Below are 16,440 nucleotides of genomic sequence, written 5' to 3' on the forward strand. Positions count from 1 at the left end.
CAATCCCACCCAGGCCCTACCCCCACATATTTACCCGCTAATCCCTCTAACCTACGCATCCCAGGACTCTAAGGGGCAATTTTTGACCTGGCCAATCAACCTAACCCGCACATCTTTGGACTGTGGGAGGAAACCGGAGCACCCGGAGGAAACCCACGCAGACACGAGGAGAATGTGCAAACTCCACACAGACAGTGACCCGAGTCGGGAATCGAACCTGGGACCCTGGAGCTGTGAAGCAGCAATGCTAACCACTGTGCTACCGTGCCGCCCGTTGCATGGTAAATACCTGGGGTTCCCGGGATAAGGCCTGGGTGGGACTGTGGTTGGTGCAGACTCAATGGGCCGAATGGCCTTCTTCTGCACTACAAGAATTCTATAATTCTATGGTTTATTTAAGTTTAAATCATAGGCCAGCATTTATTGAAGTATTTAATGAATTGTTGACTTTGTGCTTGCCAAGCCCTAGGCAGGATTTTACAAGGGGGTAGTTGGCGCTGGTTATAGGCTCATCTCCAGCATAGAATTTAGCATGGCCAATTCACCTAACCAGCACGTCTTTCGGACTGTGAGAGGAAACCAGAGCACCCGGAGGAAACCCACGCAGACACGGGAAGAACGTGCAGACTCTGCACAGACAGTGACCCAAGCCGGGAAACAAACCCAGGTCCCTGGCACTATGAGGCAGCAGTGCTAACCACTGTGCCACTGTGCCGCCCTGTTGGAACGTGGGTGCAGACTCGATGGGCCGAATGGCCTCTTTCTGCACTATAGGGATTCTGTGCTACATAAGCAATGGCACATGTTGCTTGAGAAAACAATGCAACTGCAATTTATTAAGATTTTTGATCCATGGATGTTTTCGATGGAATTTCATATTTTTGCATTCCAACTCTACGCAACGTTGAGCTGTTATCTGTTAAAATATCCAGCGGCAAAGAGATTTGATATTCCTTTTAAATCAGGAACACATTTAGATAATTATTTTCAAAATAGACATAAGGAGTAGAAATGGATTTGATCAATCAAAGTCAGGACCTGCACGAGTCCCGCATGAGCTGCAGGTTTGCCACGCCTGGGCTCAGCCAATGATTCCTAACTGGTGTGCCCTGAAGACTCCCCACGTGGCCTGTGAGAGAAGATTAAAAATTGATGTAATTAAACTAAAACCAACCTTGTCCGCAGCTTTCCGATTGGTATCTCCGGGACCTGATGAATCCTGGACCTCCTGCGCTGACTGGCCACATTCTACAAGCCGTGCTATCTACAAGATGCACTGCAGCAATTCACCAAAGATCCTCAGACAGCACCTTCCAAACCCACGACCACTTCCATCTAGAAGGACAAGGGCAGCAAATAAATGGGAACACCACCACCTGCAAGTTCCCCTCCAAGTCACTCACAATCCTGACTTGGAAATATATCGCCGTTCCTTCGTAGTCGCTGGGTCAAAATCCTGGAATTCCCTCCCTCATGGCATTTTGGGTCAACCCACAGAACATGGACTGCAGTGATTCAAGAAGGCAGCTCACCACCACCTTCTCAAGGGCAACTAGGGATGGGCAATAAATGCTGGCCTAGCCAGGGACGCCCATGTCCCACGAATGAATTTAAAAAACATGCGTGTTATGTATGTAGTTGGACATATGCTCCTTGAAGAGAGTGGGTGAGGTGACCTGGGGCACAACACCCTGGCGAGAGCTTGTTGGCTCAGCCTTATACTGACTGTTCTACTGTTACGACATTGAATCAACCATTCCTGTTTGATTTATTTCTACTTACCTCGTAGTCTCTTTGTAGCCATAAGTAGACCTCAAACATAATAGTGCGCAGTTTAGATTTTTTACGTTGGTTAGGCCCATGCGCATGACCAATGGGACTCGGAGCTGAAGACAAAGGCCCCACTCATGCCTGCACATAAGGCGAAAACTCAAAAAACTCTGGAAGAAGCGAGAGAGACAGGGAGAGGTTAAAAAAAAATACAGGCGAGAGAGACAGGGGGAAGTTAAAAATGAAGTTCCCAGTGAGGGAAGAAGATAGAGAAAATAGGAGGAGATATAAGGAGACATAAAAGGTTGGGAACCACTGGTAAAGACTGATGGTTGTGTCTGAATTTTTAAACGAGTCCCAGGGAAGAAGCTGTTCTTGAGTCGGTTGGTACGTGATCGCAGACTTTTGTATCTTTTTCCCGACATAGAAGGTAGAAGAGAGAATGGAGTCCTTGATTATGTTGGCATCTTTTTCCGAGGCAGCGGGAAGTGTAGACAGTGTCAATGTATGGGAGGCTGGTTTGTGTGATGGACTGGGCTTCGTTCACGACCCTTTGTAGTTTCTTGCATTGTGAAGCATATTTATTGCATTGTTCAAGGATCTCTGAGAAGAAACCAAGCTAGGATTACAGCTTTGAACTGATAACAGGGAAAGCACTGTGTTAAATATTTATATCACCAATTTATTGAAGGTCTGGTAATTTCTGACTTCATTAGAACTTTTCAGTGAAATTCCAGCCTGGTCACTAATGGCGATGCATCTGTTGGTTATCTGTTACGTATATAATCATTGTGTATCAAAGGGAGGCTCATAAAGCAAGTCTAACTATGTGCAAAAGGGAGATCATGTCCTTAGCTCCTAAGAAATGTTCTTTAGACACGTTAAAAATATATTTTTGGAAATTTAAGAGAAAATTTAAGCTCATGGAGTTTCATTTTTTTAACTGGTGGAAGTTTAACTAAGTTCTGAATAAGAAGTTTCCAATATGGTGCGCCAGCAGTGACCCGCTGAGGAGAAATCTATTAACCATTGTGTTGACTAACGAGTTTGATATCGCACTGGCATTTTCACTGTCTTAATCCCAAGGGGTCCTCACGTTTGTGGGGGAGTTGTTGAGAAAGCGGGTGCGTGCGAGTTCCTTTGCCGGCATTTTAACCCAGCAAAGGTATCCAGACCGAGAGAGAAAATGCTGGAAAATCTCAGCAGGTCTGGCAGCATCTGTAAGGGGAGAAAAGAGCTGATGTTTTGAGTCCAGACGACCCTTTGTCAAAGCTAAAAGGCATAGAAAGTGGGGGATATTTATTCTGCAGGGTGAGGGAATGAAAGATGAGTCATAGTCACAGAAACAAGGGGAAAGGCGAAGAGGTGCTAATGGCTATGACACATCTTTCATTCCCTCCATATCTTGAGTCCAGATGACCCTTTGTCAAAGGGTCATCTGGACTTGAAACGTCCATAAAGACCAAAGGACCATAAGACATAGGAGCAGAATTAGGCCACTCAGCCCATCGAGTCTGCTCCGCCATTCAATCATGGCTGATATTTTTCTCATCCCCATTCTCCTGCCTTTTCCCCATAACCCCTGATCCCCTTATTAATCAAGAACCTATCTATCTCTGTCTTAAAGACACATGTCAACTCTTTTCTCTCCTTACAGATGCTGCCAGACCTGCTGAGATTTTCCAGCATTTTCTCTTTTGGTTTCAGATTCCAGCATCCGCGGTAATTTGCTTTTATCAAAGGTATCCACACGCTGTGAACTGCTGGCCTGCGTTAGAACGGCGGACCGAGGAATGTTACACAAGCACATTCACACTATTCCACGACATGCATCTGATGTGGAACCTTCCGGGTTTTGACTGTTGTTTGTCCGCAGCTAAAAGTACAGTTCATCCCTGACAATGTATTCCCTGCTCTTGGGGGTGGGGGTGGGGGGGGGTGGGGGGGGGGGGGCGGTGGGGGGACACACGTACTAATGAACTGCCCTTACTGGCGATACTCACCCATCACTGCACCCATGGACCCATCCTTCCAGCCACCCCACCTGTTCTTTTTCTCCCGTCTCCTCCCCCCCGCCAACCCCCGCACCTCCCCCCCCCCCCTTCCTTTCCCTTCCCTTGTGACATTATTGTTTTTCATTTTCAGCAAAAGAGCTCAGATCAAAATAATTGATGATGAGGAGTATGAAAAAAACAAGATTTTCTTCCTTGAGCTGCTGGAGCCACGCATGGTGGATATGAGTTCACAGAAAGGTGGAGTACTCGCCCAGAATGAGCCACTGCTGAAGACCCTCCTCTCTCCTTCCTTCTTTCCCCTTTTCTCTTCTTCCCCCCATTTCCCCCCTCTCTCTCTCTCTTTGTCTTGTTGACTGCTTGATTCCCAAGAGATTTTTAACACTGCATTCTTGCAGTCAGATATGTCACATGTCGCCTGCTTGGACCTTGGCATATTAGTGAGCTGCCAATCTGGACCTATCATCAACTGCTTCAGTAACCTGCCAACTCTGAGGCCCCTTTTGAATGACGCTGCGCCTTTTCCTGTTGGTTGTTGACAGCTGACGGGGGTTGGCGAGGGGGGAGGGGGGTGGGGATGGGGGGGAGGGGTCTCTTGCTCCGCAATAGGAAGTAAGTCTCAGAAGCCTATCTCACGTGCGCCAGTCCCTCCGTTGGTCCCTGCATGCCAAGCGATGGGCGAGATTTTTCCGGCTGCACTCACCCCAAAACTGGGAAGTCCCGCCCGAGGTCAATGGATCTCTGCATGGTCCGCCCCCCCCCCCCCCCCCCGCTACAGTACCCGTGGCGGGCGGGACAGGAAAATTTCAACTACGTCTGGTACCTTGCCACATCTGGTTTTTTCCAGTTTCATCAATTTGCTCTTGAGTGCGGTGGTGTACATTGCTAAATGTTTTAAAGTTTATTTATTAGTGTCACAAGTAGGCTTACATTAATGCTACAATGAAGCGTCTGTGAAAATCCCCCAGTCGCCACACTCTGGCGCCTGTTCGGATACATTGAGGAAGAATTTTAGCACGGCCATTGCCCCCAACCACGCACGTGATCCCTCGGTGGAACTGGATGTATATCTGAGCTACTTCAAGTAGAATGGCACTGTGTGGGTGACGGTGGGGGGGGGCAGCGGCAGGGGGGGAGGTGGTAGCAGCATGTATTCAAATGTTGTGAATCGTGGCATTCGATGCTGGCAGGGCAAGGCCTGTTCAGCCCCAACAAAGGTGTGCATGTTAGGTGGATTGGCCATGGTAAATTGTCAATTAAAGTCAGGGGGATTATCAGGGTAAATGTGTGGGGTTGCAGGGATAGGGCCTGGGTGGGATCATTGTCGATGGGCCGAATGGCCTCCTTCTGCACTGTAGGGATTCTATGATTTCTATGAACTTGAGCTCTCAGCAAGTTGAACACGCACAGCAGGATTTCCTTCAGTTCTCGCAAGAGGGGTTAGGAGTGGCAATGGGAGGGGTCGTGATAGTGTCGTGTGGTTGGAAACCAAATGCCTGGACTAATAATCCAGAGAACGTGAGTTCAAATCCCGTCCTGGAAGTTTGAGAATTGGAATTCGGTTTTTCAAAAATAAATCTCTATTAAATTTTTGCTGGTTCATTCACTTTGGGGAAAAATACATTCCCCACTTGGACCTATATGTGACTCCAATCCCACACCACTGTGTTTGATCTTTAACAGCTCAATGCGGAGGTCTAGCAAGCCAGTCATTAGCTACACATGGGCAATTTGATTGGCCAGTATAAGCCTACCCGGGCAAGTCAGCTGGCATTAAAGGTCATAGAGTGTCTGTCTAATTTATGGAGGAGATGGTGGTAATGTCACTAAGTTAATAATCCAGAAGCCCAGGCAGATGCTCTGGGGACAAGGGTTCGACTGACAGCTGGTGTACTTTAAATTCAAATTAATAAATCTGGAATATAGCAAATAACTGAGGGTGGCACAGTGATTAGCACCGCCTCATAGCGCCAGGGACCTTGGTTCGATTGCTGGCTTGGGTCACTGTCTGTGTAGAGTGTGCACGTTCTCCCCATGTCTGCGTGGGTTTCCTCCGGGTGCTCCGGTTTCCTCCCACTGTCTGAAAAACATGCTGGTTAGGTGCATTGGCCATGCTAAATTCTCCCTCAGTGTATTCGAACAGACGCCAGAGTGTGGCGACTAGGGGATTTTCACAGTAACTTCATTGCAGTGTTAACGTATGCCTACTTGTGACACTAATAAATAAACTTTAAACTAATTTATGTGGAGATGGTAGCATGGTGGTAATGTCTCTAAATTAGCAATCCAGAGGCCCAGGCAGATGCTGTGGGGACAGGGGTTCGACTGACAGCTGGTGTACTTTAAATTAAAAAGAGTAAACCTGGAATATAGCAACTATCATCAGTTGTTATAAAAACCTATCTAGTTCATTGATGCCCTTGAGGGCTTAATGTGCCATCCTTACCCGGTCTGGCCTACATGAGACTCCAGGCCCACAGCCATGTGGTTAACTCTTAGCTGCCCTCTGAATTGGCCCGGCAAGCCACTGGGTTCAAAGGCCTCAAGGGATAGGCAGGCCTTGCCCACTGATGCCCATATCCCATGAAAGAATAATGAAAAAAAAAACCCTTCCCTCTCAAAAACCCTTGGTCCTTCCCTGCGTTCAGAACAACCCTTGTGAGCACGTGAGAAGCACCTTATTTGCCTGTTTTGACCGACCAGAACAGAATTTTGTCAGGCAGTGACACAAGTTAGAAACTGGGGACTTTGGTTTTTTTTTGCCTTTTCCCACACCGTCTTGCGTTGTGATGAAGTTGGCTTCAGTCAAGAGTTGGACACCTTGAAAGGGTTGGCAGGTTATACGACAGGAACTTTGTCATTCCTATACCATCACTCGCTGTAACCGGAAGGTGTGGGTGGGGGTGGGGGTGGGGGGAGGTGGGGGCTGGGGAAAGAAGGCCCAAATTTCACTGGAATATGTCCCACTAATAAACCGAGGAAAGGGTGGCATGTGACACCAATCTGGGTGTGCTCCAGGGCCGCCGTCCCCCCACTAACCGTCAAGCAAGTTTACAAAAAAAAAACAATCGCATGTGTGACTGCAGTGGTTTTGGAGCAACCCATTGTACATTTTCTTTCTTATATCCTTACAGGAAAGCCATAAGCGTTAAAATAAATGATGATGAGGAATACGAAAAGCAAGAACATTTCTTCATTATGCTTGGTGAACCGAAATGGATGAAACGAGGAATATCAGGTGTGAGATCCTGAGACGTAACGGCTTTCTTTTTGAGAAAATCCATTATTTTTCCTCCTGTATTCCCGCTCTCACCCTGTTTCGGTCATCTACGCCTGGTGCTTTTTTTGTTTCTCACCTGGACAATGTGCAGTGTATTACCTCGGCCTAGTCTATGATTCGCACTTCCCGCCACAGGGGGGTTATATGTGTGTGTGGCGACTTCTTTATTTCTGTAAGCCAAACCTCAGAGGTCCCGAGGCAATGCACATTTCCTTCATTTTCCTGTGATCAGCTTAATTCTGTTGCTCTTTTATCCGTCAGTTTTCTATTATTTTTCGGAAAGAAAATTGAAGGTTAGCTTCTTGCTTTCCAGTTAGTCAGCCATACACATCCGTCTCTGAGAAGACAGCATCCCCTCTGTCTGAGCAGCTAAAGATGTCCTTTGAACTGTATTGTTTTAAATCGGTGTTCAAATGGGACTGGGGAAAAGTGGGGGGGGCGGGGGGGGGGGGACGCCAGGAGAATCGCAGAGGCCTGCAGGAACCACATTCATAGGAACATAGGAATTAGGAGCAGAAGTAGGCAAATTCAGCCCTTCGAACCTGCTCTGCTATTCAATCAGGTTTATTTGGAATCACGAGCTTTCGGAGCGCTGCTCCTTCATCAGGTGAGTCCAGCAGCACTCCGAAAGTTCCAAATACACCTGTTGGACTTTAACCTGGCGTTGTGAGACTTCTTACTGTGCCCACCCCAGTCCAACGCCGGCATCTCCACATCATGGCCATTCAATCAGATCATGGCTGGTCTCTCGCTGGCCCTCAATTCCACCTCCCCATCTGTCCCCATATCCCCTTATCCCTTCTTTTAGTATTAGAAATATATCTATCTCCTTGAAACCATTCAATGATTCAGACTCCACCGCGCTAGGGGGCAGCGAGTTCCACAAATTCACCACCTTCTGCAAGAAGTAGTTCCTCCTCATCTCAGTTTTACATCTCCCGCCTCGCAACCTATACCCGTGACCTCTTGTTCGAGATTGTCCCATAAGAGGAAATATTTGGTCTACACTTACTTTATCAAAGCCTTTTAAAATTTGATATACCTCGATCAGATCCCCTCTTATCCTTCTAAACCGCAGAAAGTAGAAGCCCCAACTGTTGGGTGGCACGGTAGCACCGTGGTTAGCATTACTGCTTCACAGCGACAGGGACCCGGGTTCGATTCCAGCCTTAGGTGACTGTTTGTGTGGAGTTTGCACATTCTGCCCGTGTCTGAATGGGTTTCCTCCGGGTGCTCCGGTTTCCTCCCACACTCCAAAGATGTATGGGTTAGGTTGATTGGCTATGCTAAATTGACCCTTTGTGTCAGGGGGATTAGCAGGGTAAATACATGGGATTACAGGGATAGGGCCTGGGTGGGATTACTGTCGGTGCACAGTCGATGGGCCGAATGGCCTCCTTCTGCACTGTAGGGATTCTATGATTCTGTTTAATCTCTCCTCGTACGTCAATCCTTTCATCCCCGGAATTATCCTGGATCGACTGCAGCTACATGCATGCTTTCAGTGACAATAAACACTGACCTCACCGGTGACACTCAGATCTTGTGAATGAATAAGGAGAATATCACCTGGCTTTAGACGACTGCACTTGTCATTACAATGGTAGTTTCTGTCCTACTTCCCCCCCCCCTCCCCCCACCCCCACCCTGTCTCACATTCTTTCCCTTCTAGAGAGAGTCAAGAATGTGGGATTGTTCTCTCCGGAGCAGAGAAGATTATGGAGGGATCGGGAAGAGTGTCCAAAATTAGGAGGGGATTTGATTGGGTGGATCAGGGGGGAGATGTTACCTCTGACAGGGGGGTACCGATTTAAAATAACGGGTAAAGGAATCAGAGACATCATCAGGAGAAATGTTTCAACGTAGTGATTGGTTGTGATCTGTCCAGCCTGAAAGTGCAGCGGATAATAACTTTCAAAAGAAAATTGGATAATTGAAGGGTAAAATTGACAGAGCTCTGGGGAAAGAGCAGGTTAAGTGTGAATAATGTGAGTGCTCATTCAAAAAGGCAGCACTGGCACACTCATACTCCCCCATCAAGGCTGGGACGACATTCCTAAATCACAGGATAAGGGGAGGCAGTGGCATAGTGATAAATCCTTTTTTATTCATTCGTGGGACATTAGCGTCGCTGGCTGGCCAGCATTTATTGCCCATCCCTAGTTGCCCAAGGACATTTGAGAGTCAACCACATTGCTATGGCTCTGGGGTCACATGTAGGCCAGACCAGGTTAAGACTGCAGATTTCCTTCCCTAAAGGACAGTAGTGAACCAGATGGGTTTTTCCGACAATCGACAATGGTTTCAACAAGGGGCGGCACGGTAGCACAGTGGTTAGCACTGCTGCTTCACAGCTCCAGGGTCCCGGGTTCGATTCCCGGCTCGGGTCACTGTCTGTGTGGAGTTTGCACATTCTCCTCGTGTCTGCGTGGGTTTCCTCCGGGTGCTCCTGTTTCCTCCCGCAGTCCAAAGATGTGCGGGTTAGGTTGATTGGCCAGGTTAGAAATTTCCCCTTAGATGCGTAGGTTAGAGGGATTAGCGGGTAAATATGTGGGGGTAGGGCCTGGGTGGGATTGTAGTCGGTGCAGACTCGATGGGCCGAATGGCCTCCTTCTGCACTGTAGGGTTTCTATGATTTCATGGTCATCAGTAGATTCTTTATCCCGGATTTGTTTTATTAAATTCAAATTCCACCATCTGCCAAGCTGGGATTCGAACCCGGGTCTCCAGAACATTAGCTGTGTTTCTGGGTTAATAGTCTAGCAATAATATCACTAGGCCATCGCCTCCCCATTGTAATGTTGCTGGACTAGTAATCCAGAGAGCCAGGGTAATGATCTGGGGACCCAGGTTCGAATCCCAGCACGGCAATAAAAATCTGGAACTAAAAGTCTAATGGTGACCACGAAACCATTGTTAATTGTCGCAAAAACCCATCTGGTTCGCTAATGTCCTTTAGGGAAGGAAATCTGCCGTCCTTACCCGGTCTGGCCTACATGTGACTCCAGATCCGCAGCAATGTGGTTGGCTCTTAACTGCCTGGCTCCGCCACTAATACCCACATCCCATGAATAAATAAAAAAAGGAAATTATTCCGTGCAATCTGATATTTAATCCAAAAGTAATGAAGTTGCCTTCAAAGAAGTAGGTGGAAGTACCAGCGAGGGTGTCATTGGCCATTGATTGTGCAGACTCCTCAGACAGGAACAATAATCAGCAAACAGAGAAATTCAAAGCTTGAAGGAATGTCTGAAAGTGCCCTTGACTAATAAGGGGGCCGGCACAGTGGTTAGCACTGCTGCCTCACAGCGCCAGGGACATGGGTTCGATTCCCTGCTTGGGTCACTGTCTGTGCAGAGTCTGCACATTCTCCCCGTGTCTGCGTGGGTTTCCTCCGGGTGCTCCGGTTTCCTCCCGCAGTCCAAAGATGTGCGGGTTAGGTTGATTGGCCATGCTAAATACTCCCTTAGTGTCAGGGAGATTAGCAGAGTAAATATGTGGGGTTACGGGGATAGGGCCTGGGTGGGATTGTTGTTGGTGCAGGCTTGATGGGCTGAATGGCCTCCTTCAGCACTGTAGGTATCCAGGACAATGTCTGTGGAGTAGAATTGGTTTGGAGCTATTGAGTCTGAGCAAGGCATTAAGGTGTATTGTGAGGGGTCGTAAAGTAGTGCAAGGCGTCTAGACCGAGGGATCACCATCACAGAATCATGAGCGGGGTCACAGTGTAGGATAAGGGGTCATGGAATACTGCTATGGGTCACATAATAGGGATCACTGTACAGGGTGAGGGGTCACTGTACAGAGTAAGGGATCACAGTGCAGGGTGAGGAGCCACAGTGCAGTGTGAGAGGTCACTGTACAAAGTAATGGATCACTATACAGAGTGAGAGATCACAGTGCAGGGTGAAGGGTCACAGTACAGAGTGAGTGGTCACAGTACAGAGTGAGTGGTCACAGTACAGAGTGAGGGGTCACAGTGCATGGTGAGGGGTCACAGTGCAAAGTAAGGGGTCACAGTACAGAGTGAGGAGTCACTGTACAAGGTGAGGGGTCACAGTACAGAGTGAGGGGTCACAGTACAGAGTGAGGGGTCACAGTGCAGAGTGAGGGGTCACAGTGCAGAGTGAGGGGTCACTGTATAGTGTAAGGGGTCACTGTACAGTGTGAGGGGTCACAGTGCAAAGTGAGGGGTCACTGTACAGAGTGAGGGGTCACTGTACAGAGTGAGGGGTCACTGTACAGTGTGAGGGGTCACAGTGCAAAGTGAGGGGTCACTGTACAGAGTGAGGGGTCACTGTACAGAGTGAGGGGTCACTGTACAGTGTGAGGGGTCACAGTGCAAAGTGAGGGGTCACTGTACAGAGTGAGGGGTCATTGTACAGAGTGAGGGGTCACTGTACAGAGTGAGGGGTCACTGTATAGTGGCAAGTGTCTGATTCAAGACTTGAAAACCATGCCAAATGTCGAAGTTGACCCATCCGAATGAATGCCGTGCCTCGCCCCTCATCCTTTCAGATCCTTCACCAGGTCTTTGTAGGCAGCTCAGTTAAACACAGCATTCACCATATTCTGTGACGATTAATAATAACCTCACCCCGCCAGTGTCACTGGGTTTATCGAGAGCGTGGGTTGGCCTAAATGTTTGAAAATGGAAACCAAACACCCAGTCCCCAGTTTTAAAAGAACACATTTAAGTCCACTTACTGCTGTACAGAGGGCAGAATTCGCTATCAAAATCATCAATCATTTCCAGTGAATATTGTGGCTATGTAATAAAACGCTGAACAATATTAAACTCCCGTGAAATATTTTGCCAAATTATGCCAGGCGACAGGGTGGCACAGTGGTTAGCACTGCTGCCTCACAGCACCAGGGATCCGGATTCAATTCCCTGAGTGACTGCCTGTGTGGAGTTTGCACGTTCTCCCCGTGTCTGCGTGGGTTTCCTCCGGGTGCTGCTCCAGTTTCCTCCTACAGTCGCAAAATGTGTGGGTTAGGCTGATTGGCCGTGCTAAATTAGTGTCAGGGGGACTAGCCAGGGTAAATACACGGGGTTATGGGGATAGGGCCTGGGTGGGATTGTTGTCGGAGCAGGCTTGATGGGCTGAATGGCCTCCTTCTGCACTGTAGGGATTCCAAGGGCAGAATTCTCCGACCGCGCTGGCCTAAAAGCTGGAAATCCCCGACTGACCATCAATGGTGATCACATTCTCCACAACCCGCCCGCTAAAATTCCAGTGGCAGGCATGATGGGAGAATCCTGGCCTATGATTCTATGAATGTTGTTCACTTTTTAAAGGACGAACATTACTAAATAATTTCAATTTGCGGCTTTCAAATCTCAAATTATTTTTCTTGTCTGCCTCTGGGTAAGTAAAAAGCGGCAACTTTCCAGGGTTCAGTTGGGCGTTACTTCTCAGCTGATACGATGTTGAATAAAAATTGTGAAGGGGATGCTGTTTCCTGAAAGACACTTTCATTTTTGCTTGTGCCAGTGCTGTCACCAGTGAAGTTCACCTCTTCCCATTTGTTTGCTCTCTGATTCTGTTGCTGTCTTGCCTGTTGAATGATGAGAATGTGTTGTACCTTGGCTTGGTTAAAGATGCATGCCCCGAGAAGCACTGAGACTCACCGCGGGAAAAACTACCAACAAAGCGGAGGCTCTGCAGGTCTGACGGAGCAACAGTATCATTCTTGTGATCTACGCAAACCGGATTCAGTTACCGTGTGAAAATAAAACTACGCACAGTGTTTTCCCGCCCCCCCCCCACAGTTAACCTTCTCTGCATTGTTCAGTTGTTTTGGCAATGCAGAGGTTACATTAAAAAAAAATCCTAAAATGAAGGAGTCACTTAACCTTTGCATCTTACAAATAATTAAAAAGCAGGATTAGGTACAGGCACTGCGACTTGCTTCACTTTTAATAGCATTTAATGTGGGACAAAGTAACACACTCCCACATGATCTGAGAGGTTGGAATCAAAGAGACATCGAGGTTTACAGCATGGAAACAGGCCATTCGGCCCAACTTGTTCGTGCTGTCCTTTTTTTTTCTAACCACCAAACTAATTCCAATTGCCTGCGTTTTGCCCACACACCCCCTCTACACCCATCCTACCCATGTAACTGTCTCAATGCTTTTTAAAAGACAAAATTGTACCCGCCTCTACTCCTGCCTCTGGCAGCTTGTTCCAGACTCTCACCACCCTCTGTGTGAAAAAACTGCCCCTCTGGACCCTTTTGTATCTCTCCCCTCTCACCTTAAACCTATGCCCTCTAGTTTTAGACTCCCCTACCTTTGGGGAAAGATGTTAACTATCTACCTTATCTGTGCCCCTCATTATTTTATAGACCTCTATAAGATCACCACTAAGCCTCTTATGCTCCAGAGAAAAAAGTCCCAGTCTATCCAGCCTTTCCTTATAACTCAAACCATCAAGTCCCGGTCGCATCCGAGTAAATCTTTACTGCACTCCTTCTAGTTTAATAATATCCTTTCTATGATAGGGTGACCAGAACTGTAGACATGTTTAACATAAGCCAAGACCCAATTATTCCAGAAGACGTCTATTCAAGGTGTCTTCTGTGCATTTATCATCTTGAGTGGGATCTGGAGTTCCGGGTGCAATTCAGTGTCAGACCCAAAGCTTTGGTTTCCTGCAGCTTATTCCTCAGGTTAAGACATGGTAAACTGCTCATTCTGCACTGTGACCCCTAACTCTGTACAGTGACCCCTAACTCTGTACAGTGACCCCTCACTCTGTCCAGTGACCCCTAACTCTGTACAGTGACCCCTCAATTTGTCCAGTGACCCCTCACTCTGTACTGTGACCCCAAACTCTGTACAGTGACCCCTCAATCTGTCCAGTGACCCCTCACTCTGTACAGTGACCCCTCATTCTGCACTGTGACCCATCTCTCTGTACAGAGACCCCTCACTCTGTACTGTGACCCCTCACTCTGTATCGTGACCCCTCATTCTGCACTGTGACCCCTCACTCTGTACTGTGACCCCTCACTCTGTACTGTGACCCCTCACTCTGTATCGTGACCCCTCATTCTGCACTGTGACCCCTCATTCTGCACTGCGACCCCTCACTCTGTACTGTGACCCCTCACTCTGTATCGTGACCCCTCATTCTGCACTGTGACCCCTCACTCTGTACTGTGACCCCTCACTCTGTATCGTGACCCCTCATTCTGCACTGTGACCCCTCACTCTGTACAGTGACCCCTCACTCTGCACTGTGACCTCTCACTCTGAACTGTGACCCCTCACCCTGTACTGTGACCCCTCACTCTGTACTGTGACCCCTCACTCTGTACTGTGACCCCTCACTCTGTACTGTGACCCTTCACTCTGAACTGTGACTCCTCACCCTGTACTGTGACCCCTCAGTCTGTACTGTGACCCCTCACTCTGTACAGTGACCCCTCACTCTGCACTGTGACCCCTCACTCTGTACAGTGACCTCTCACTCTGTGCTGTGACCCCTCATTCTGTACTGTGACCCCTCACTCTATACTGTGACCCTGTACAGTGACCCCTCACTCTGTACAGTGACCCTTTGCTCTGTACAATGACCCCTCGCTCTGTCCAGTGACCCCTCACTCTGTACAGTGACCCCTCACTCTGTACAGTGACCCCTCATTCTGTGCTGTGACCCCTCACTCTGTACTGTGACCTTTCACTCTGTACTGTGACCCCGCACTCTGTACAGTGACCCCCTCACTCTGTTTTGTGACCCTTCACTCTGTATAGTGACCTCTCACTTTGTGCTGTGACCCCTCACTCTGCACTGTGACCCCTCACTCTGCACTGTGACCCCTCACTCTGCACTGTGACCCCTCGCTCTGCACTGTGACCCCTCACTCTGTACAGTGACCCCTCACTGTGTACTGTGACCACCTCAGGCCGCCTCATAAGCAAGTAAGCATATCCTCCTCACAAAGAGAACAATTTTATTCAGACTTAATTCAGAGTTTTATTCCGATTTTATTTCAGATTTTAAATCAATTTCATGGAGCCACTTAAATTGCATCTCCAAACTGTATTTTTCCATTCTGTGATTGATGAATACTATTGGTGGTAGGACTTGCTACATATTTATTCTTGGTGTCTGTATAAACGGATACAAGTTGTGGAATGCCGGACCAGGGCTTTGATTCCCAGCAACTCCCTATCCCCTGATCTGCTGAGGTCTTGCTTTCAACTGTACATCTGTAATGAGAGTAGGATCTCTCCTCTGGGGGAAGGGGAGGGAGAGGAAGGGTAGACACCTCTCGGCAGCTGGCTAAACAGTTGTATACCCCAAAGACTTGGCTGAGATGGGCCACTTGCCCACCCTGTTGGTCACAAGAGACACGTGACTGGTAGTGGTAAAGACCAAGGACAGAAACATGCACGGGGTGGCACGGTAGCATGGTGGTTAGCACTGCTGCTTCACAGCTCCAGGGACCTGGGTTCGACTCCCGGCTCGGGTCACTGTCTGTGCGGAGTTTGCACATTCTCCCCGTGCCTGCGTGGGTTTCCTCCGGGTGCTCCGGTTTCCTCCCACAGTCCAAAGATGTGCGGGTTAGGTTGATTGACCAAGCTAAATTGCCCCTTAGTGTCCAGGGATGCGTAGTTTAGAGGGATTAGTGGGTCAATATGAGGGTTAGAGTGATTAGCAGGTAAATATGTAGGGATACAGGGATAGGGCCCGGGTGGAATTGTTGTCGGTGCAGACTTGATGGGCCGAATGGTCTCTTTCTGCACTGTAGGGTTTCGATGGTTTCTATGTGAAAAACTGCAAAAGGAACACGCTAAGATTAAACACCGTGAATCCTAGAAGCCAAAATATGAAGGAACCATGTTGGGACCACACAGCAAGGCTGTTAACATTTGAAACAGGAGAAGACAGGCTAACGTTTTGGGTGCAAGCCCTTTGGAGTCATGGGCTGAAAAGGAAAGAATGGTTCAGTTGAACGGTCTACACCCGAGCACTGATCTGTCCTTTCTCCCTGTAGGTGCCAGGGAACCTGCTGCATATTTACAACACTTCCTGTCCTTAAAGAGAAAGAACTCAAAAATGAGCCACTTAATCAAGGAATGTTACACATGGACAGACAGGAAACCTCTAGTCTCACCCATACCAGGCTCACAATGACTGGATTATCACAATTTGACACTTTCTACACTTCTTTGCCCTGACATCTAATCGTCTTGGGAGAAGCAGAAAAAAACATTCGCAGGGCAAATAAATGGTTGAAATCTGGGAAATCTCATTTCCAAACTCCTTAGGCAGTGTGAGAGATCATATTGATTCCACGGATATATCTGAGTCCAAAGATGTGTCGGGTTAGGTGGATTGTACATGCTAAATTGCCCCTTAG

General features: G+C 48.1%; 1 protein-coding gene across 6 annotated transcripts in view; it reads left to right on the forward strand.

Moving 5' to 3' along the window:
• Nucleotides 1-16,440, forward strand: part of slc8a3 (solute carrier family 8 member 3) — a 470,313-nt gene that overhangs the window by 334,701 nt on the left and 119,172 nt on the right. For 4 of the 6 annotated variants that reach the window (XM_078233408.1, XM_078233409.1, XM_078233412.1 and 1 more), the window contains exon 3: nucleotides 3,916-4,022. In XM_078233408.1, the coding sequence (XP_078089534.1) occupies nucleotides 3,916-4,022 (107 nt within the window). Of the gene's footprint in view, nucleotides 1-3,915; nucleotides 4,023-6,916; nucleotides 7,021-16,440 lie in introns of those variants that run through there. The other 2 variants (XM_078233413.1, XM_078233411.1) reach the window with 2 other exon arrangements.

Source organism: Mustelus asterias, chromosome 18 (assembly GCF_964213995.1).
Source record: "Mustelus asterias chromosome 18, sMusAst1.hap1.1, whole genome shotgun sequence".
NCBI lineage: Eukaryota > Metazoa > Chordata > Chondrichthyes > Carcharhiniformes > Triakidae > Mustelus > Mustelus asterias.